The 24,258-nt window shown below is 37.8% G+C and overlaps 2 protein-coding genes across 2 annotated transcripts in view; one reads left to right on the top strand and one right to left on the bottom strand.

Moving 5' to 3' along the window:
* Iqcb1 (IQ motif containing B1) overlaps positions 1-13,726 on the bottom strand; it is a 43,036-nt gene extending 29,310 nt beyond the window's left edge. The window contains exons 1-4 of the mRNA XM_013019332.1: positions 13,191-13,726; positions 8,445-8,554; positions 8,060-8,219; positions 2,358-2,487 (exon numbers count right to left, since the gene is read on the bottom strand). Coding sequence (XP_012874786.1) covers positions 2,358-2,487; positions 8,060-8,219; positions 8,445-8,544 — 390 coding nt within the window. The 5' untranslated portion in view covers positions 8,545-8,554; positions 13,191-13,726. The remainder of the gene's footprint in view (positions 1-2,357; positions 2,488-8,059; positions 8,220-8,444; positions 8,555-13,190) is intronic.
* A 231-nt stretch (positions 13,727-13,957) lies between these two features.
* Eaf2 (ELL associated factor 2) overlaps positions 13,958-24,258 on the top strand; it is a 33,622-nt gene continuing 23,321 nt past the window's right edge. Inside the window, exons 1-2 of the mRNA XM_013019498.1 lie at positions 13,958-14,135; positions 19,898-19,992. Coding sequence (XP_012874952.1) covers positions 14,030-14,135; positions 19,898-19,992 — 201 coding nt within the window. The 5' untranslated portion in view covers positions 13,958-14,029. The remainder of the gene's footprint in view (positions 14,136-19,897; positions 19,993-24,258) is intronic.

Below are 24,258 nucleotides of genomic sequence, written 5' to 3'. Positions count from 1 at the left end.
AGAAAAAGAATTCTTAGTCTGGTAAACCGCATTTGTTACTTTCATTCAAAGGCACTTTAGAAATGGCATTTTAATCTTAATCACTGTTAATCTTAAGGTCTAGTACTATATTTTGAGACTTTCTACTTCCTTATAAAGCACTTCAAAAAATATCACCCATAAATTCAGAGCTTCTGACAAACGTTAACAAAATCTACCCTCAAATCATTTCAACACTCTTGAATGTTGGTAGTACAGCCAGAAAATGAAATAAGTTCAACACAATTTCTCATAGTTCATGTGGTTCAACTGATCCAAATTAAATCTTACAAATATGCAAGTATTTATTTAGAGCTAGTGCCTCTCAAAGGCTAGTGGAAATGTCAGAGAACTGAGTTACAATTCTATGCCACTGATATTGCTTATTCTCAAGTCATCATGTTTCCCTACTTTTGTATTGTTTTCACTTAGTTCCACTCTTAAAATTTTTTTTATTTAGTATTGTTGTAAATTAAAAATAGAACCCTCTTAGATTTTTCTATAAGAAGTAACTAGGATCTTAACCTACTGTATTAGTCTGGGAATTCTTTAAGCACAAATCAGTATAAATTCTTCACTTAAATCAAAGCTCCTAGAATGGAACATTATATAACATGGTGGCAATTTTGAACCATTTGTGTCTTTATAGAAAAAATATTAAAAATTATAAAATATAAAAAGCAATTGCTTAAAAGTCTAGAGTACAAACAAAAGCACACAGACATGATCCCAAAAGGTCATGTTAATTAAGTAATCCAGAATGACAAATACTAAATGACCTATTCACGTGTCTAATCTTAAAAAATCTGATCTCATAGGAACTGACAGAATAGTGATTACCAGAGGCTAGAGAATAGGGGAATAAAAAAGATGGGAGAAACTTGATCAACAGATAACTTTGGGTGTTCTATGGTAACAATAGGATTATTATAGATAATAATAATGTAGCTGGAAGAAAGAATTTTAAGAACTTGTTTAGATGTTTTAGTAGTAGAATGCAACTACTTGTATATCCTTGAATGAAGAACAGTCCTCCATATTTATAGCTTTGGGAGTGACACACATGGTGTGGTAAAGGAGGAAGTGAGCACACCAAGTCAGCCCTGGTCATCACTGGGGTGACAGATGTCACAGCCAGTGTGCCTGTATATCCAAAGAAAGGATTTTAAAATTTTCACCACAAACAAATGAGAAATACATACAGTAGAGTCTGTAAAAAAGATGGATATGACAAACAAATCATATATGAAACAATATCTACTACCATGGAATTATTAGGTGCAAATGAACCTGAAGACAGACTAATAGAAATTACCCAAACTGAAGTAAATAAGAACAAGAACAAGATGAATAGAATCTCAAAAACTTGTGAGTCCCAAATGGAAAAGAAAGATAACAGGGAAAATTATTTGAAGAAATAGTGGCTCCAAATTTTCTTTTTTTTTTTTTTCCCTCATGGGGCTTGAACTCATTGCCTACGTGCTGTACCTGAGCATTTTTGCTTAAAGCTAGTGCTCTATCACTTTGAGAAAGAGTGCCATTTCCAGTTTTCTGATGGTTAAATGGATATAAGAATCTCATGGAACTTTCCTTCCTGGGCTGACTTTGAACTGTGATCCTCAGATCTCAGCCACTTGAATAGCGAAGATTACAAGTGTAAGCTACTGATGCCCAGTTCCAAATTTTCTTAAAGTGAAAATATTTATTAATTCAGATATAGGAAGCTCAGCATACCACATGCAATATAAATATAATGAAATGTACACCAAGATTCATCCAAGAAAAACTGCTGATAAAACAAAGAAAATGAAATAATTTTTAGGTAATCAAAGATTTTTTAGTTTTTTAGTCAGTTGTGAGGCCTGAACTCTGGGCCTGGGCACTGTCCCTCAGCTCTTCAGCTCAAGGCGAGCGCTCTACCACTTGAGCCACAGTGCCACTTCCAGCTTTTTCTGCTTATGTGGTACTAAGGAATCGAACCCAGGGCCTCAGGCATGCAAGGCAAGCACTCTACCATTGAGCTACCTTCTCAGCCCCCAAAGGTTTTTTTTTTTTTTTAAGTGGATTATACAGAGAGGAATGACAATAAAGATGAAAGCTGAATTTCCGGAAGTGGCGCTGTAGCTCAAGTGGTAGAGTGCTCGCCTTGAGCTGAAGAGCTGAGGGACAGCGCCCAGGCCCAGAGTTCAAGCCCCACGACCGACAAAAAAAAAAAGAAAGCTGAATTTCCATAAGAAACAATAGGTAACAAAGTGAGTTCAAGACCAGCCTAAAATTCATAGTAAGACCCTGTCTCAAAAAAAAAATGATTTGGCTATAATACCTAAATAAGTACAGACCTTAGTTGCATTGATAAAACATGTTTGCAACTGTCTTCCCAAAACTAGAAAAATTTCTGCAGCTGATGGAAGTAATTCCTTGTAGAATTCTTCTGCATCTTCTCCTGGTTCTAAGCCCACACAGCAATGGCTGAAAGAAGAACACAAATTTAAGTTAATCATACATGAATGTCCAAAATTCTATTGATACTGAGCCTTACTCAGAATCTTCAGTATTGTTTTATTGACAAGCCAATTAAAAAGCTTCTTGGAAAATTAGTCTAACAATTTTTAGAAAAGTAAACTGTGGTGTGGATCTGGTTTTGTATTTAGTTCTAGTTTAGTTCTAAAAGCCAACATGTCAGCTCTTCAGGAAATGATTTGGCTCATAGTAAGGAGAAATGTATTAAGTTTTCAATGAACTAGCTACAATCACTCTAATGTCATAAAATATACTGACTACATTTCTGTTAACTGACACATGCTAGACACCTAGTAACTGAAAAATACCTAACGTAAGATTGATCTTCTAGAAAAAGATATGGAACCAAAAACGCTAACTATATATCAATTCTACTGTCCAATAGATCTATATTCTTGACATCTGCAAATTCAAATTACTGGGCACAGGTAGTTCGAGCATGTAATTCCAGATATTTTGGAAGGTATATGTGTAATCATAGTTTGAGGTCATTCTGTGTACAAAGAAGTTCAAGAGACTCCAGCCAAACTAACAGCTGAGCACCATGAAGTATGGCAGTTTTCTGAGCCACATGGAAAGCACAAAAGCTGGGTGCAGTGCATGCATTTGTCATCTTCAGTGACACAGACAATCAGAAGTAGGAAAATCCCAGTTCAGGCCGGCCTGAGCCTAAACCAAGCTTCTACCTTGAAGAACATTAAAAAATAAAAAGATATGAAAATTATTTGCCTGTATATTCAGTAAGAAAAGAGCAAAAGCCTAACCATAGTAGGCGTACTTATAATATAAAGAAAAGATCATTTAAATAAACAAGTTTCAATAATAAAAAGTATTCATCTAATATACTAATACCAAAAATACTAATACTAAAGAGCTTCCAACCCAATAATAGATTGCAGTCTGATAACTAATTACTAGTACTTGATTTTTTTTAAAAAAAGTGTGCATTGCAACAATGAGATATACAAGTCGTTATGTCGAAAACGAACTTTACAACTTTGGTAGGGGGGAGGAGGGTTAGGTGGAGGAGTGGGGGGAGTAAGGGATGGGAAGGGGAAACAAAGGAGGAGGCTACAATGCTTGATAAGAAATGTACTCATTATCTTGCCCATGTAATTGTAACCCTCTGTACAGTATTTTCACAATAAAAAAAACAAAAACAAAAAACAAAAAAAGTGTGCAGACACTGATGAACAACTGATAACTGGTATTTATTGGGTATGCTAAAAGTCTACCTGGCTAAAGCTCACATATATTAATTTTTTTTGGGGGGGGAGTCCGGTCGTGGGGCCTGAACTCTGGGCCTGGGAGCTGTCACTCAGCTCTTCAGCTCAAGGCTAGCGCTCTACCACTTGAGCCACAGCGCCACTTCTGGCTTTTTTTCTTTTTGCTTATGTGGTGCCTCATGCATGCAAGGCAAGTACTCTACCACTGAATCACCTTCCCAGCCCCACATATATTAATTTTTATTTTAGCTTTGATTCCTAAAATTAAAGACTATTTTGATACCACAAATGGAATTATGCTCAATCAATATTGTCATTAACGTACCTAATTAGAACAAAAAGGACTTCTTTATGTAAGAAAACCATTAATCTTAAAAATTAAAGTATAAAGTATATTGATATACTTTTCAGACTGTTCTTTATAACTATGCATTTGAATTTGGCCTTTATCTAGAAATATAGCTGAGTAAGCAGATTAAAAAGTTAGGATCCCTGTAGTAGAGAAACTTCATTACAATCAAAAGGCTAGTTGAAAGCTATAGGTCAACTGCAGGTTCATTTCTGGGTCTTCAGTTCTATTCCAATCATCCTCAGGTCTGTTCTTGTGCCAGTACCGAGCTGTTTTTATTATTATAGCTTTGTAATAGAGTTTGAAGTTTAATATTGATATTCCTCCAGCACTGTTTATCTGCTAGGATTGCTTTTGGTATCTGGGGTCTTTTATTATTCCTTATAAATTTTTGGATTGCTTCCTCTATTTTATTAAAGAATGATGTTGGGATACCGATGGGTATTGCATTAAATTTGTAGATAACCTTTGGTAGTATTGCCATTTTCATGAGGTTAATCTTCCCAATCCAGGAGCATGGGAGGTTTTACCACTTCCTGGGTTCTGCTTTAATTTTCTTTTTCAGGTTTTTAAATTTTTCATCATAGGAGTCTTTCACCTCTTTGGTTAATTTTATTTTGGGGGACTATTACAAAAGAAGTTGCTTTCCTGATTTCAGCCTTGATCTTTTCATTATTGGCATACAGAAAAGCCACTGATTTGGCAGGGGCGGTAATTTTACACCCTGCTATTTTGCCAAAATTTTGGATCAGCTTGAGTAACTTGAGAGTGGAGTCTATGGGGTTCTTTAAATACAGGATCATGTTATCTGCAAAGAGGAAGAGTTTTACTCCATCTTTCCCTATTTGGATCCCCTTTATGTTTGCATCTTGTCTTATTGCTCTAGCTAGGCATTCTAACACTATATTGAAGAGGAGTGGAGAAAGCAGACATCCTTGTCTCATTTCTGAATTTAGAGGAAATGGCTTTAGCTTTTTGCCATTAAGTATAATGCTAGCTGTAGGTTTGCCATACACAGCATTTATTATATTGAGCAATGTTCTATGGATTCCTTGTTGCTCCAGAGCTTTCATCATAAAGAAGTGTTGGATCTGTGGCCACCAAATCTTGGATAAGGGAGCCAAAAAACAGGATGGAAGAAAGACAGCCTCTTCAACAAACGGTGCTGGAAAAATTGGTTAAACACCTATAGAAAACTAAAGTTAAAAATCCTTCTATATCACCCTGCACCAGAATCAATTCCAAATGAATCAAAGACCTCAAGGTAAAAGCAAAACATTACAGGAAGGAATAGGAGGAAAACCAGGGCTCCTTGGCACAGGTCGAAATTTTCTTAATAAAGACCTAGAAACACAAAAAATTAAAGAAAGGTTGGAAAAATGGGATTGCATTAAACTGCAGAGCTTCTGCACGGCAAGGGACATAGCTAGCAAGATAAACAGAAAGCCTACAGATTGGGATAAGATCTTCTCTGCCATACAACATATGTAAAATATACTATACTTAGAACTCAAAAATTCTCCCTCAGGCTGGGAAGGTGGCTCAGTTGGGAAATTGTAGTCCATCCACCTTGCCTTGCATACATGAGGCCTTGGGTTCAATTCCTCAGCACCACATAACCAGAAAAAGCTGGAAGTGGTGCTGTGCTAGCCTTGAGCTGAAGAGCTGAGGGACAGTGCCCAGGCCCAAAGTTCAGGCCCCATGACCGAAAAAAAATCCCCCAAAACAAATCCTCAAAGAAACCACCCCATTAATAAGTGGGCTAAAAACTTAGAGATTTCTCTGAAGAGGAAATAAAAATGACCAACAGACACATGAAGAAATGTTCAACTTCTCTGGCCATAAAAGAAATGCAAATCAAAATAACATTGAGATTCCACTCACTCCAGTTAGAATAGCCATTGTCAAGAAATCTAATAACAACAGATGCTGGTGGGGATATAGCCAAAAGGGAATGTTACTACACTGTTGATGGAAGTGTAAATTTGTTCACACTAGAAAGCAGTGTGGAGGTTCCTCAAAAGCTAAACACAAAGCTCCACTATGACTCAGAAATCCCACTTCTGGACATTTGTCTAATAGACCACAAACAAGGCCACTCTAAAGCTACCAGCACAACTATGTTTATTACAGCTTTATCATAGCCAAGATATGGAATTAACCTAGATGCCCCTCAGTAGATGAATGGATCAAGAAAATGTGGTGTATATACACAATGCAATTCTATGCTTCCATCAGAAAGAATGACATTGCCCCATTCGTAAGCCAGACCTAAAGAAACATAGGTCCTGGGGCTGGGAAGGTGGCTCAGTGGTAGAGCGCTTGCCTTGCATGCATAAGGCCCTGGGTTCGACTCCTCAGCACCACATAAGAAAAAAAAGCAAAAAGCCGGAAGTGGCGCTGTGTCTCAAGTGGTAGAGCGCTAGCCTTGAGGTGAAGAGCTGAGGGACAGCACCCAGGCCCAGAGTTCAGGCCCCATGACCGGACCCCCCCCCAAAAAAAAGAAACATAGGTCCTACTTTCCCTCATTTGTAATAATTAGTATATGTCTAGGATAGTCCTCGCAGATGAGCAGAATAGCTCAATAGCTATGTTCATATGACCATATAAGATGATGTTAAGTGAAATGAACTCAAAAACATGTTGTTGTTTTTAATGTATTATGTGATTTCTTTTGTGTTTTTACCCCCTATGGTTTCTCTCCTGTTGTCACTGTATTTGATTTTGGTACCCTGCCTATTGTATATATATTTATCTGAATTAGGGGAGGGAAGGGGAACAACAAACTGGTGAGACCAAGGGTGAACCAATGCAACAGTGATACTCACAAGACAATATGCTTGAAATGAACTGGACAACTTGTGTGTGTGGGGGGGGGGGGATTAAGGGTAGGGAAAGAGAGAGAAAAATGAGGGGTAACAAGTTTGACAACAAATGTACTCATTACCTTATGTATGTAACTAACTCCTCTGTACATGACCTTGACAATAAAATTAAATTTAAAAAATCTAAAATAGAAATAAAGTTAATAAATGCACAGTTAGTTACTTTAGCTTGAAGTGGCTCAGCACTGAAAATATTTATTTTGTTGCCTCCTCTTAAAAACTATTTTCACCTTAAAATTTTTTTAACATGGTACATTTTCTAATTTGGGGAGGGGAAGGGAAATAACAAAATGCTGAAATAAGGATACAGGTTGACTCACTATAGCAATGAGATGTACAAGACACTATGTTGAAAACAAACTTTACAACTTCGGGGGGAGAGGGAGGAAGGAGTTGGGGAGGTGGAGAGAGAAGGGATGGTAGGGGAAAAACCAAGGAGGGGATAACAATGCTCAACAGGAAATGTATTCATTGTATTATTCATATAACTGTAACCCCTCTGTACAGTATCTTTACAATAAAAATCTATATTTCATTAAAAATACACACTAATTAAAAAGAGAAAAAAAATTAAACATGGGAGCAAATATGTTTCTGACTTTTATTAATATGGGTTGACATAATAAGTGAATACTAAGTAAAACAGTTTCTCTTATCTGTATCTATTCTTCTACAGTACTTTGCTTATATTCGGGCACCTGTTTCATAGAGCTTGTGTCATACATTTACATAACTGCCACCCAATACCTATTCTAAGATTATGAAATACAGAATTAGTACCTTACTTTTTTTCATTTCTTCAAATATTGTTTGAGTCAAAAAACAATGTATTTCCCACTTGGGATTCAGTGGAGAGAAAAATAAAGGATAAGCATGGAATGAAATTTTAGACTATCACCTCTGGTTTAAAAACAGTAACAAACAGTATAAAAGTATAAACAAAACTTATCATAAAACTTACAACTCATATTAAGAGGATGAATAAAAATGAATCAATTGTTGAAATGGAGAACCAAATATAAAAATCCTGAAGAACAAGCTGCAGTATTGCTTCATTTTACCTTAATATCTGTGTCAGTTGGGAAATTGTAGTCCATCCACCCTGGATTCGAGAACAATCTTGACTAAGAACCAAGAGGCAATATTGAACAAGGTCATAACAATATATGTCTTGTTTAACTTTCTTCAACTCTGAGCTTCCTAAAGGTGTGTTTATTATTTCTAAAAAAAAGATATATTTAGTTATGCTCAACACATGAAAAAGCTACTTACATTTTTATACATAGAATAATAATGAAAAATGTATCAAGATAGAAAAAAATCCCTGCTGTATTAGTGTTAAGATTTTTTTCTTAAACATATTATAAAAACTGCTAAAATTGTATCCAAAATGTTAACTATTTTTTAAATTAAAGTCTTACCCAAATCACAAAATTATTTTATTACCTTTTAACTTCAACAGTATAACAGGGACATTCTGTTCAGGACTTTTTGCAACTTCAGCAGCTAAAGATAAGATCCTTGGGTCTGTACCTGTTGGCTTCATTTCTTATCACCTATAGTTTAGGTGATAAGAATCAGAAATAAAAGGTTAAATGGCACTAAAATATTAATTTCTTGAATGGTGTTTGATATATAAGGTCAAAATAAATGAAAATTTAAGCTTTAGCTGTCTTGTTTGAGAAGTATGAGTGTCTTTTTTTTCAATTTTTCTTATAAGAAATGTTTTCCTAAATTGTAACTCATGTGGCAGTTACAAGAGATATTGTACGCTAACTTTAAATTTGCTTGCTTCAATTTACACAAGTTTAAGAGGGAAGTCATAGAGAAACCTGAGTGAGAAGAAGGAAAAGAGCTGATGTGGCAGACCAAAGACTGCCATCCTTTCAGAGGTCTATGTACAAAGCTGGCCCTTGGCTAGCATCTAGAATGTGAATTTAAGGAGCTTTTCATTTTCTATATGAAGAGTTTGTTCCCATTTATAAAAACAATGTGGTTTATGATGAATACCTGCTTTCCTTTCAGAGCCTGAGAATACTATTTATGTAGCAGAGGGTGTCTGTATGACTTTTATTAGTCTAATTTCCATTACTATAATGAAATATCTGAGGCTGAGTATTGCATAAAGAAAAGAAGCTTATTTAGCTCTTAGGTCTAGAAGTTCATAGCTACAAATAAGACTATACAAATCTGGAGTTCTGTGATCCCTATTAACTAATCAATGAATCTGGGAATGGTCTTGGGAATTTCCAACACACCAAGCCTCAAAAATAGTATCTAGTTTATCTAAAAAAACAAAATTATTTATAAGTAGTATAGTCAATAATGTGAATTCTCCTGACATTTTAAAAGTCCAAATCTCAATTAAATTTGTTGATAAAACTTTTATGTTTTGCTGGGCGCTGGTGGCTCACGCCTGTAATCCTAGCTACTCAGGAGGCTGAGATCTAAGGATCACAGTTCAAAGCCAGCCCGGGCAGGAAAGTCCGTGAGACTCTTATCTCCAATAAACCACTAGAAAACTGGAAGTGGCGCTGTGGCTCAAGTGGTAGAGCGCTCGCGCCTTGAGCTGAAGAGCACAAGGATAGCGCCCAAACCCAGAGTTCAAGTCCCATGACCAACAACAACAACAACAAAAGCAACTTTTATGTTTTGACCAGACAGTAGCTCTTAAATGTAATCCCAGCTAACCAGGAGGAAGAGACCAAGAGATTATGACTTCAAGCCAAGCCATAAGAAAAGTTAGCAAGACCTCATCCCGACAAATAAAGCGGGCAGTGGGAACACTTGCCTGTGATCCTCTTACATAGGAGGTATAGGTAGGAAGACTATGATAAGAGGTCAGCCCTAGACAAAAGAGACTACCTGAAAAAGAAAAGAAAAAAAAACAACTAAAATAGAAAAGGAGTAAAAGACTGTGGCTCAACTAGTAGAGAACCTGCTTATTAGCAAGCCTGATGCCCTGAGTTGAAGCCCCAGCAACACACACCAAAAAAAAAAAAAGAAGAAGAAGAAGAAAAAGAAGTGGCGCAGTGGCTGAAGTGGTAGAGCGCTAGCCTTGAGCTGAAGAGCTGAGGGACAGCGCTCAGGCCCAGAGTTCAAGCCCCAGGACCGACAAAAAAAGGGTGGCTGGGAAGGTAGCTCAGTGGTAGAGCGCTTGCCTGGCATGCATGAGGCCCTGGGTTTGAGTCCTCAGCAAAAAAGAAAAAAGAAAAAAGCTGGAAGTGGCGCTGTGGCTCACGTGGTAGAGTGCTTGCCTTGAGCTGAAGAGCTGAGGGATGGTGCCCAGGCCCAGAGTTCAGGCCCCACAATTGGACCCCCCCCAAAAAAAGAAGAAAAAGATGAAAAAATTGAGGCCTGGCATAGTAGTTCACACTTGTAATCCTACCTATACAGAAGCTGAGAATGGAAACATCACAGCTCAAGGCCAGTCCTGGCAAAAATTTAGTGAGATGCCCATTTCAGAAAACAAGGCTGTGTGGTCCAAGTTATGGTGGGAGGCCATAGATAGTTGGGCTGTAGTCCAGGGTAACCAAGCAAGACCAGAAGATTCAATCTAAAAAATACTGGGCTAATGGTATGGCTCAAATGGTACAGTACCTGTCTAGTAAGTGAAAGACCCTTAGTTCAAATATCAGTTGCCTAAACAAAACAACCCTCTAAACGCTAAAGACCTGAAGGCATGCCTCAAGTGGCAGAGGAGGCACAAAGTTCTGTATTAAAAACCCATTACTACACATACAAAAAGAAATGTTTTAAATGGAAACTCAAAAGTCAGGCATGGTGGTGCACATCTAATTCTAACACTAAGAATTGTGAGTTTGAGGCAAGCCTGGGCTACACAGGACTTGAGTCAGCCTGGGCAAATTAGTATGACTTTATCTCAAAAAAGAAAAGAAAAGAAAAACATTGATTCAATTTAATGTATCAAATTAGAATGTATCTTTCTTTACTTTTAATTAATAGAAATTAACATACAAGTACTTACAATCTATACTATGAGTTAAATTCTAAGTGTTTTTAAATGTGTTATCCTATTTAATCTCCACAATGGGATGAAAAAGCAGTACCTATAATCACCTCCATTTTTTCTTTCTTTTTTTTTCTTTTTTTCATCTTTTTTTTTTTTGCTGGTCTTGGGGCTTGAACTCAGGGCATGGGCTCTGTCCCAAAGCTTCTTTGTGCTCAAGGCTAGTGCTCTACCATTTGAGCCACAGCACCACTTCAGCTTTTTCTGAATAGTTTATTGGAGATAAGAGTCTCATGGACTTTCCTGCCCAGGCTGGCTTCAAATCATGATGCTCAGATCTCAGCCTGAGTAGCTAGGGTTAGAGACGTAAGCCACCAGTGCTCAGGTAATCATCTGCATTTTGCAGTAAGAAAAACTTGAATAAGTTATGAAACTTGTAATGACTCCATCAGTCATTACATCTATCAAATCAGATCAGGCTGACTATAAAGTCAATGATGTTAATTAAAATGTTTTTATACTTCCTCCCATATAAAACAGTAAACACATAAAACATATTTCCCCAACAGCCTACTTGTAACTTTATTTTAGCTTATTCTTCATAACTATAGTAATATTTTATGTTGAAGAATTAGCTATATACAAAAATCACCCTTATTAGGTGATATATAAATCATTAAAAGACAAGTTCACTGAAGATATTTTGAGGAAAACCCAGTAAAACTACCACATATTAGGCATAAAACTTTCTAAGAGAATATAATGATTTTAGTCTTTCCAAAGGCTGCATTACACTAAGCATCTTTTGTAAGAGAGCTTCAAAATATATTTAAGCTTCCCATTTACTGGACATCATTCAATTTGTATGTAATTATATGCAATGATGCAATGAGCATCAATGTACAAAGTCATTATTAGCTCAAGGGAGTATTCCTGTAGGTTAAATTATACTAGCTGAATCACAAGGTACACATATTTCAAATTTTGATTAGATTGTACTTTTCTCTGGAGAGCTCTAATTTATACTTGCCACTAATAGTGTTTTAAAATGTTCAATTTATTATCCGCTGACTTATACACGTTAATTTTTTTCTTTTTTGTCAGTTGTGGGGTCTGAACTCTGGGCCTAGGCACTGTCCCTCAGCTCTTCAGCTCAATGCTAGTGCTCTACCACTTGAGACACAGCACCACTTCTGGCTTTTTCTGCTTATGTGGTGCTGAGGTATCGAACCCAGGGCCTCATGCATGCAAGGCAAACACTCTACCACTGAGCCACCTCGCCAGCCTCACATGTTAATTTTAAAATTTTGCCAACTTATAAGATGAATAACGGTAGCTTTGTTTTAATTTGCATTTCTTTAATCAGTCAGGTTGGGCAAATTTCATTTTCACTAGTTCTTGGTGTGTGGGTCTTCATGCCTGTATTGGAGTTTGAACTCAGAGTCTTGTGCTAACTTTAATATATTTCTTGATCATTAATTTGTGTGTGTGTGTGCACTAGAATTTGAGCTCAGGGAGTTGAACTTTGTGCTTGCAAAGCAGGTGGTGTTATACATCTTGAGCCATGCCCCAAGTTCCCATAACTGTTTTTTAATCTTGACGCTCATTGATTGGGAACATGATTCAAGTAGAGCCCTTGCCTAGAAAGCCTAGACCCTAAGTTCAGACCCCAATATCACAAAAAAATGAGATAATAACTAGGAATAATAACATTAATCATTCGGAGAGCTCTGTGTGCTATGAATTGTTCTAATATCATGTATAAACTCCTAATTGCTTCCACAACTCTAAGGGATAGTTATTATTTTCCCCTATATGTAATTTTAAATAGTTTGACTGTTTGCACAGTTATATTGAAGTAGGAAGCAGAATCCAGAGATCCTGGTGGTAGGACTTTTGACCCCCGGCTACTACTATGAAAGAGTGTCAACGACTAATAAAAATAGGATACTTAAAAAGGATAAAAGTTAGACAAATAGGTTGAGGGAGAAAAAAAATAAACAGAAAAGCGGGCAACTGTGTCTAGAGTTGAGCTGTAAGTTAAAACCCTGTAGTCTGATTATACACATTACCTAAAAAAAAAACCTATCATCTGTTATACCAACAATTTGTTGGGTGCTTCTCTTTTAATACAGTATTTCTTCCATCTTTACAATAAATCCATTAACAGGAACAAGGACGGAAAAGAGGACAATCACTAGTCAAGGTATTAACGCTGTTACCCCGTGGCCAGCTCCAAGGCCTCAGCCTTAGCCTCGATCGTTTGGGTATCACTTCTCCTGGCTGTGCCCTTCCTTTACTTCCTCCACGAAGCACTAGGCTGAAGAAAAAGAAAGAAAGAAACCCAATGCAACGCAGTTACAACGGACCCACTCGCTCACGCGTCGAATCCACCTTTCCCCTCCCTCTGCCAGTCCAATACCACTAGCGACTGGCTTTAGGATCTATTAAGCAAAGATCAACCGGAAAGACAATGTCCGGGTAACGGCGGCGCTGCCCCAGTCCCAGCACCAAGGCTCTGAGCTCGGAGGCCTCGAGGCCGCGGGCTCCAGACCCGGTTTGGGCGCTACCAGGCCTTGGGCAAGTCACTCGGGCCTAGTTCCCGACACCTCCACTCCGATTTCCACAGAGCTTGGCGCAGGCCGATTCACTCGTGAAGAGGTTCTACACGGCCCGTTTCAGTTGATCCCGGGCGTCCTCACCCGGGCCACCGCCTCAGGCCTATTACCTCAGCCTCCCTTCGCCTTTGCACCAGAGATTTCCCCCCACGCCACTCCCGCCGCGCACCTGAGCGTGACGGCCTCTGCGGAGCGTGCGCGTCGCGACGCGCGCGGGAAGGGGGCCCTGGGGCGGGGGCGGAGCCGGGAGCCTCAGCGCCAAGGAGGCGGAGCGTCATTCGCCCGGCAGCCAATCAGGATACTAGAGGAGGGGGGAAGGATCGTGCGTGTAGGGCGTGGGGCGGAGTCTGTGGCAGGCTCCGGGGACCTGCGTTACAAGTGCAGCTGCTTCAGGCTGAGGTGGCAGATGGTGGTGAAGGCGAAGTCGCAGCCAGAGCCTGACGATGAATGGGCCGGCGGGACTTTCGCATCTGGGCCGTCGAGAGCGAGTTCTCAAGTTAGGCCAGAGTTTTGAGAAGCAGCCGCGCTGCGCCTTCCACACGGTGCGCTGTGAGTGAGGGGAGAAGAGGGAGTTTCCTAAGCGGGGGTGTGTAGCCCCTCTTAATCTTCCAAAGATGAGGGGCGGGGGTGAGTGGGGTGTTTGCAGCATGATCTACCACCCCTGCGGGGAATTTAGGGGTACGTGTAAAAGAGCTGGCGCCCAGCAGGTGTGGGTAACTCTGGGTAGACTCAAGTGAGATCTGCAGCCTGGAAGGGAAACTTTTGAGTAGATCTGCAGAGTGACAGAAGACTAAGAGGACAAAGTGGATACTGAAGACGAGGAAAGGAAAACGATAGGGTGACAGAATAAAGGACCAAATGCAGGACAAAAGGAATGCCTTAGGTTGGTGAGACACCCTTCACTCTCACCTTTAGCTGATGAGGTTCTGATTTGGCATGTTCTTGCAGAGTCTCGACCATCTCAATGAGTCTGCATCTCATATGGAACTCAGTTTTACTATGGAATACTAATGAAGTATTGAGATGTGTGCTATTAATTTCTTTTATTTGGATTTTACCTCCCTATGATTTCTACCTTCTGCCCTCTGAAATTAGTTTGAAGACATAGATTTAAAAGTGTCTCTTTTGTATTAATAGCTGGTTAGTATAGATTTCAGAAAAAACCATAGAGTGTATATAATTACGTATGTAGGACATTCTTCTTTGCATAATAGCTTATTCAAGATTCTAGAGCAGGAAAGAAACTTTGAGACTGTTCAGTCATAACCTATTTTCACTTCTGTTTCCCAGCTCAGCCCAGCCCTTTCTTACTATCCACTCATCTCACCTTTCTGAGATATGCTGTCGAGTTGGCCTTTATGATTTTTACTGACATGTTCTTTGATTCAATCACAACATCCAATTAAAACTCATATATTTCAGAAGTGTAGTTAAGTTGTAGATAACCTAGATAGAATCCTACAGAGATGTATTTAAATCCTGTAAAAGAGTTCTGTGAAGCAGAGTGAACATCTCTTTGGTGAAAATAAACATGGAGGAGATATTTGCCAACCAAAGATCTTTTAACAGTGCTTCTTGTTTATTTTTCCATAGATGACCATACTCTGTCACCAAATGCTCACCACTATAGGACAGTGACAGATGTGCAGCCTCTTCTGTATCTCTTTCTCTTCAGTCCTGTTTTTGAAAAATAAGAAACCATTCGTACCTGGTTTGTCCATGTCTTTTTCTCAAATAGTATCTCCTCTTTTTCCTGTTCCTTTTCAGATATATGGTAATCTCCACATTAATTTTTCAACTTTTAAAGATTATAAAAATGTGTTCAATAATATTTTTGTATAACTTAGGAGTATATCCTCTCCTTAAGGACATAAGCTCCAAATTAAATAAATGAAATATAGCCTTTTACAAAGAAGGAGGCTACAATGCTTGATAAGAAATGTACTCATTATCTTGCCCATGTAATTGTAACCCCTCTGTACAGTATTTTCACAATAATAAAAAAAACATTAAAAAAGAAATATAGCCTTTTAAAAGTATCTTGCCTTTTGTAATTACATTCATGTAAAATACTGTGGCAAACACTAATAAATACTCAGATACAATTTTGAATAGATCTAAATTTATAAACAAAAAACAGCTTTCAGTTACTTAAAAGGTTTTTATTGTGAAGGTTTGTGGGGTTTGGTTGTTCTTTAATTTTTTTTTTTTTTATTGCTGGTCCTGGGGCACTGTCTCTGAGCTTCTTTTACTCAAGGTAAGCACTCTACCACATCACCACTTATGGCTTTTTTGAGCAGTTTATTGGAGATAAAGAGGTTCACAAAGTTTCCTGCCAGGGCTGGCTTCAAACTTCTGTGATCCTCAGCCTCCTGAGTAGGTAGGATTACAGGCATGAGCCACTGGCGCCAGCTTGCAAAGATTTATTTATATTTTATTTATTTACTTACTTTTGGGAGGCTGGGAATAGAAGCCTCAGCTGACAAAATAGACAATCACTTGTCGTCCTTAGCTCTATAAAAGCTCTTAAAATGCAAGAATCATATTTTCAAGGTCAGATTTAGACAATCTTATAAGATTGACAATAAAAATATTCATTACCACAATAATTAATAAGCCTAGATTTTTAATGCACACTATGTCCTGTGCAAGGCAGTAACAAGATTTTCAAGTCTTTTGTTTTCCTTTTGAAGAAAGCGTGATGGTTCATCTTAGATTTATTTAAATAAAACCTATAATTATCCTTGAGAACAGGTTCATTTCCAATGTAATCCTCTATTCAGAGGCTGGCCGGGTGCCAGTGGTTCTTGGAGGCTGAGATCTGTCTGAAGATCAAAGCCAGCCTAGGCAGAAAACTCCCAAGCAACTCTTGTTTTTTTAAATTTTTGGGGGGGGGGGATCCGGTTGTGGGGCCTGAACTCTGGGTCTGGGCGCTGTCCCTCAGCTCTTCAGCTCAAGGCTAGCGTTCTACCACTTGAGCCACAGCGCCAGTTTTTTTCTTTTTGCTTATGTGGTGCTGAGGAATCGAACCCAGGCCTCTTGCATGCAAGGCAAGCGCTCTACCACTGAGCCACCTTCCCAGCCCCCCAAGCAACTCTTATCTCCAGTTAACTACTCAAAATTCAGAAGAGGCGCTGTGGCTCAAGTGCTAGAGTGCTAGCCTGGAGCACAAGTTCAAGCCCCACAACTCCGGGGGTGGGGGTGGGGTGGGGGGGAGAATGGAAGGGGGGAGGGGAGGGGGGCCCGAAGGGGGGGCCGGCGGCGTTTGCGGGGGGGGGGAGGAGAGAGGGGGGCGGGGGGGGGGGAGCCAATCGGAGCAGGAAAGTCCTTGAGACTCTTATCTCCAATTAACTACTAGAAACTGGAAGTGGTGCTGTGGCATGAAATGGTAGAATTCAAATCTTGAGCAAAAAAAAAAAAAAGCTCAGGGACAGTGCTGAGACCCTAAGTTCAAGCCCCATAACCAACAAAAATAAAGAAAAAAAAAAGAATTCAGAATGGGAGACTTGCATACATACTACTCTACATATTTATCTACAAGTTTATAAGCTTCCACATATAAGGGGAAAATGTACATCCTTTGTCTCTTGGCCCGACTTCACTTAACAAAAATTTTCCAAGTCTTTCCATTTCTTTACAAATAGTACAATATCATTTTTCCAATAAAAAAGTAAAATTACACTGTGTATATGTATAAATCTATATCTATATGTATCTTCTCTATCTATATCTATCTATCTATCTATCTCACATTTTCTTAATCCATTCATCCACTGAGGGGCAATCAAAGTTCAAAAAAATAAACACCAGGAAGCAGGTACTTGAACAGGGTGGAGTAGAGGAAAGGGGAAAGGAGTGGAAGAGGAAAAAAGGGTGGGGAGAATTTGGTCAACAATCCAATGTATATCCTACAAAATTAAGAAGAGTAAGGAAAGAGGTGTGTAGGGGAGGAATGGATGAGAATGTTGACAGAGTTGACATTGCTCAAGATGCATTGTGCTCATTCATAAACTGCTTTGTTAAATGGCAACTCCTTTTCACAACTACCTAAAGATAATAAATAAATAGAATTCAGAGAATAAAAAATCTGCAGGGCTGGCTGGGAATTTAGCTCAGTGGTAGAGTGATTGTCTCGCATACATGAGGCAAGGCCCTGGGGTTCAATTCCTCAGCACCACATAAGCAGAAAGAAGGCAGAAGTGGCATTTGACTCAAGTGGTAGGGTGCTAGCCTTGAGCTGAAGAGCTCAGGGACAGCGCCGAGGCCCAGAGTTCAGTTCCCCTACCGACACACACACACACACACACAAACACACACACACAAGAATCTGCAGGGCAAGTTGGTCTAATTTATAGAAAGCATTTTGAGAGAAAGTAATATTCTATCATTCCATACAGGTCCAATTTTTCCTGTTTATGAACTTCAGACAAATATAGTTTTGAATCCTGGTTTCTAGCTCCCACCTATGCTCAATATATAAAATATGATTTTGGAAATATTCTCCCTACTCTCAGCCCTACTTTTTGCATGTATAAAGTAGTAATAATAATGTCTATATTTTAAAATTTTATGAAGACTAAGATAGCAAAACAACCTAGCACAATGCTTGTTATGTGATAAAGAATAAATATTCATATGTTAGTTCCAATGAATATATTTTAACACTAGAAAACAGGTATTAGAGCTTGGTAATAAGACCGACCTGTCATGAAGTAGCCTGACATAGTAAAGAGGATATAGGATATTTTAACAATGATAAACTAAATGCTTAGCAATAGATAATTCACTGGGTGGAAGAGTTTTTTGTGTTTTTGTTGTTGTTGTTGTTTTGTTGTTTTTTTCTGTCAGTCGTGGGCTTGAATTCTTGGCTTGGGTACTGTCCCTCAGCTCTTCAGCTCAAGCCACAGTGCCACTTCCGGTTTTCTGGTGGTTAATTGGAGATAAGAGTCTCCTGGACTTTCCTGCCTGGGCTGGCTTTGATCTTCATCCTCAGAAGTCAGCCTCCTGAATAGCTAGGATTACAGGTGTGAGCCACCCACACCTGGCTAGAATTAATTTTGGATTGGGGCTAGTGCTAGCTTTGTAATTTATACCAGATAAGGTATAAACAGTCAATTTCCTAACTTTTCAGTGAAACCTTTTTTACTGTCATGAAATAAATGATAATCTGATAAACAGATTACAGAAAATTTTCCTACATTTCTCTAAGTGAATACCCTTGCCCTCACCTCATAAAGTAGTGAAGATAAAGGGTAAAGCAATATCTAGAATTTATATGAATTAAAAAGAGTTAAAATTATGTTAACAATTAAAGTCCTCTTATCAGTTTGACATATTGGAAAGTCAGGGTTTTGAAGTTAATTGAGTTAGTTCAAATCATTAGAAATTAATGATAGTAATTGTGGATTCTTTTATGAAAATATTAACGTGATAAGCCATAATAATCAGGAAATGTTAAATATTGATGGAAAAAGTGTTAAATACAAAATTAGAAGCAATATATGAAGTAATTTTATTGTAAACCTGAAAAAATTACATAGATGAAGGAAATAAGAATGGATAAATGGTGAAATTAGTGAACAGATTTCCAAACCAAGAAGAACTTAAAAACTTTTTAGTATGTGATACCTCAGCACCCTAAATTCCTTCTAGATGATAGATTTTAAATGATATCATTTGAATTATGATTTAATTCAGAATTAAATTTACGTTCTTCTTAAGGCAAATTTGGTTAAACTTTAACATTCTTTAGCGGAGTACGTATCCATGAAGAATTCAAACTGTTAAACTAAAAAGGTGGCTTTTTCTTTTAGTTTCCCCAGTAACACTTGCTGTATCACATTTGTTTTGTTCTGCTAGGAGAACAGACAAATGGTAGTCAGAATCATACTTTTTAAAAATTTCTTGGAGACAGACTGACAAAAATAAACTACCTATATCAGTTTTTCAGCAAGTTGTACAATCCCTGACATTAGCTTTTAGCAGTAGAACATCTTAGTCTAGTTCATCTTGGTCTAAAAGGATCCTAGCATTGTTTGAAGAATACTGTTTAAGAGTATAACTGTTGCCTTTTTTTCCTCAGAATTAAGCTTACAGAAATAAATTGAGTTCCTTTTTTATTCATTATATGAAGATTCTTTTTTTATTGTGAAAATACTGTACAGGGGTTACAATGAAGATTCTTCTAAACCATTTTAAGTACTGGATTTGGAAAAGATTTGGGCTATCTGAAGCATGCTCATGCTTTTGATATGCAATTATTGCTTTAGCTTGTTAAAAAACACCAGTTGTTGTGTCTTTTTTTTTTTAAGATGATTTCAAACCTGCTTCTATTGACACTTCTTGTGAAGGAGATCTTGAGGTTGGCAAAGGTGAACAGGTGACTATAACTCTGCCAAACATAGAAGTAAGTATTTCCATATATCAAAATTAAAAGTAGTTTTGCAGGAAATTTCACTAAGCTTTAAATGAAAATATTTGAACAATTCACATAGTGCTGTTTGTTTAAAGTAATTAATAAGCACAGCAAAGCAAAAATATCTTATTTCAAACTATTTTGAGTAAGACAATTTTTAAAATACTTAATCGTTTCAAAGACTAGCAAATGGTTGAAAAATTGGAAGCCCAAGTAAATAGTTATTTAATTCTATTATGAACCAGAATTGATGTTTTGAACAGGGGATGTCACTTGACTTCTGGTCCTAATTCGTTACAGACAGATGTAAATGTCTAGTGTTATAAGGTAGATAGAACATACACAAAATTCTGTGCAGGCATGTAAAGGAATCAAACACTTCAACTGATGGAATCCTGAAAGGCTTCATAAAACAAACAATAATTGAGCTCAGCTTTTAAAAAACAAGGAAAGACAGGGAATAGAATACTCTAGTCAAACAATACAATATGTGAAAGACTCTAATGCTAAAAGAACAGGTGTGTATAGAATAAATGATTTTATGTAATAAATCACATTATAATGAAAATAATTAGCAAGAACAGAAACTGGGAAAGTAGGTTAAGATCAGATTATGAAAGATTTTTTGTAATGTAGAATTTGGACTTTTTCTCATAAGTATTACAGAAATATTAGAAGGTTTTGGGAAGAGAAGTAATATGATTAGATTTGTGGTTTTGGGGGGATTCCAGCAGTATTGATTGAGCATCCTTTATCCTATATTTTTTGATTTGGGGGCGGGAAAGTGGTACTGAGATTTGAACTCAGGGCCTCATGGTTAAGCCATGTCAGCAAGCCTTTATGTTTTAGCTATTTTTAATAAATTGTCATATTTTTGCCTGTGCCACAGTTTTCTATTCATGACTCCTCCATAGCTGTCATAGGATGACAGATGTACACCACCATTCCCAACTTAGTAGTTGATATGTGGGTCTCACTAACTGACTTCTTGGGCTGGCCTTGGAACTGAGATCCTCTCATTCTCTGCCTTCTGAGTATCTAGAATTACAGGCTTAAACTCTTATGCCTGGCTTCTGGTTATTTTATTTGGCTATCTGAATATATATACATAGATATAATGAAATATCTTGGAGATAGGACTAAAATATTATAGCTAGATCAGTCTTAGAGATAGGTCTAAAATCTGAAATTCATTTATCTTCCATATATACTTCATATTTTCTTAGCCTGACAGCAATTTCATACAATATTTGTAATGATTTTACATAGGAAACTAAATTTCATGACATAGAATGTCCTACTTGTAGTGTCATATTGGTGCTCAAAAAGTCATATTTTTAGAGGCAATTTGGATTTCTGAATTAGGGGCGCTAAAACTCAAGTTTAGGGAATGAGTTAAATAATGAGTAGATCAATGAGATCTTAATTAAAAGTTACCCTAATTTTTGTGAAGAATATCAGAAAGTGATACATATATATAAAATATGTATACACATATATAATTTACATATTTATATATAAATATATACTTATATATTCATATATAGACATTCACATATGAATAAAGCATAATAAAACACACTATACACTGTATGAAAAAGTATGGAAGAAGGAGGGGAAGAATGGAAATATGGTGGAAGGGTGAATTTCTTCAAAGTATACTATATGCCCATATAGAAATATCACAGTGAAAATGCCCATGTATTACAAATGTATATTAAGCCTAAAATAAAATATTAAAAAAAAACTTTTCCCCATTAACAAACTTCTGAGATACGTGACACTAAATGACACTATGAGACACCAAATACTATAATACAAGTAATTCGTTGTATAGTTTAATTTTCTCAGTTCTTGAGTTAGAAATTTCTCAGCATTCAAAACAATTTTTTAGTACTGACTTCATCTATTCTCAGGGAAAGGTAATGCTATAGCTTTATACTGCACTATACAAAGACGATCTTGGCCTTTTTGAAATATCTTGCTTTAGATTTTGTAGCACAAGTGATTTTGTACTAGTCCATCTACATTCTCATCCATGCATTGAGGGGATGGCTTCTCACAGTGACAGATAATAAGAATCGTCCTGTCTGCTCATCTGCTGTTCATTTTTTCCCTTGCCTTTTCCTTTTTTTTTCCTTTCCTTTTCCTTTTTCCTTTCCCTCTGCCCTTCCCCCTTTCCTCTCCTCTCCCTTTCCTTCCTTTCCCTTCCCTTCTCTCTCTCTCTCTCTGTTTCTTTCTCTTTTCTTGTCTTCCCTTTCCTGTCTTTTTTCCTCCCTCCCTCCCTCCCTGCTTGCTTTCTTTCACTTGCTCTCTTTCTCTCTCTTTCTTTCTTTCTTCCTTCCTTCCTTCCTTTTTTTCTCTCTCTCCCTCTCTTTCTTCCTTTCTTTCTTTCCTTCTTTCTTTCTGTGTGTGTGTGTGCGTGTGTGTGCGCATGTCTCTCTATCTTTCTACTACCAGTGCTTGAACACAGGGCCTTACATCTCTTTGCTTGGCCTTCTTATTCACTGTTGGCACTCATCACTTGAGCCACACCTCCATTTTGACTTTTTGCTGGCTAATTAGAGATGGAATCTCAAGAGCTTTTCTGCCTGGGCTGACTTTGAACTGTGATTTTCCAGCCTTCATAGTAGCTAGGATACAGGTGCGAACCATGAACTCCTAGCTGCTATCTTTTATTAGTCAACATCATTTATTGAGTCAACACTGGTATGTCAGACTGAATAAGTAGCTGCTTCTGAAGGTTTCCTTAAGGCTGATATTTTCCTAAGGTTTCTGAAGGTCTTCCTGATTAAATTGGGAAATGTAACAAGAAGCTTCTTATGGAGTATTCTTTATTCCCTTGGGATGTGAAGGAAATTTTTTTTAAATCCATTTAGTATGAGCCGCTGTGGATAACTTAACGTATGAATTACTATGCTAAGAAAACTTGTTCCAATTCACTTCAGAAATTTATCCTACAATAACTTATGATTTCTTTGCTTTGTGATGTTTATTAGAAAATAACCTAAAGTGGGCACTTCATTTTAATTTTAAAAGTTATTAAAAAGCTTTAAATTGACAACAGGAACTTGTAGCCTATTATTTTAAGCCATAATATTATTGATTAGTGATGATAAATAGTAATCAAACTTCACTCAGATTCCCCTGTGCCACTTTCTCCAGCATGGACAAAGCATAAAGCAAACTAATTTTAGGATTATTTTCTGTGTTATGAGTAACTTAGAATAACTTTCCCCTCTTTAGTAGCTAGTCTCTTTGATTATCCAGACTTTCCTATAGTCTGTGCTTCGTTTCCAGCCTCTTTGTTTTTGTTGTTGTTGTTGTTTGTTTGTTTTTTAGTTCTGGTCCTAGTTCTTGAAATCAGGGTCTGGGCCCTGAGCTGTTTTAATGAAGACTAGCACTCTGCCACTAGAGCTATAGCTCCACTTCCAGCCTGTTTATTTGTTTGTTGGTTGGTTGGTAGTTAATTGGAGATAGAAGTATCACAGATTTTCTGTAAGAGGATCAGACACATCCATACCAGGGGACCATGCAGAGGCAGGCAGGCAGGCACAGGAGAAAGATTATTATAAGGTTTGTTAGAGGAGCCATATTTTCCCCAAGAGGGAGCATATGGCCTCCATCACCATCCAGGTAGCAGGAGGGTCTGAGGAGAAAGAAAGTGTGGTAAATGGGATTTCAGGTGGGTCTGGGCAGAGAGAGGGAGGAGCCAGCTCTTTGGCCCAGATCTGGGTAGAGCTGAGGACCAAAGGTGAGCATACACTAACACTTTCCACCTAATTTCAGAGTCTTTCCTGCCCAATCCGGCTTTGAGCTACAATCCTCAGATCTCAGCCTCCTGTGTAGTAAGGATTAAAGGTATGAGGCAGCCACCAGCACCCAGATGTCTATATAAAGAGGCTTCTTATAAGGCCTTTTCATGTTCCCAAGACTTGGAACCACAAGCTCAAAGGCCCATCCCTAACCACTCGCAGAATAGTGTTAATAGTTCTGGCATATCCAACTGACTTTGGTTTTCATTTCTTTACATGAAGAAAAAGAGGTTTGCTAGTCACAGCCACATCGTCTGTGTTTACACAACTGCTTCTTGCTCAGCAGAAAAATAATTTGCTTTAAGGCTGGGTAGAAATACATAGAAAGATTTTTTCTGTCTTTTTCTCCTATTTGGCTCCTCCCTTCTTTCCTCCTATCTTTCCTTTCACAAATCTCTCTTGAAAACAGTTCTCTATGATTAACTAAAATCTCAAGCTTTTG

The sequence above is a fragment of the Dipodomys ordii genome, unplaced genomic scaffold (genome assembly GCF_000151885.1).
Source record: "Dipodomys ordii isolate 6190 unplaced genomic scaffold, Dord_2.0 Scaffold45, whole genome shotgun sequence".
NCBI lineage: Eukaryota > Metazoa > Chordata > Mammalia > Rodentia > Heteromyidae > Dipodomys > Dipodomys ordii.
This window is presented reverse-complemented; position numbering and strand designations above follow the sequence as displayed.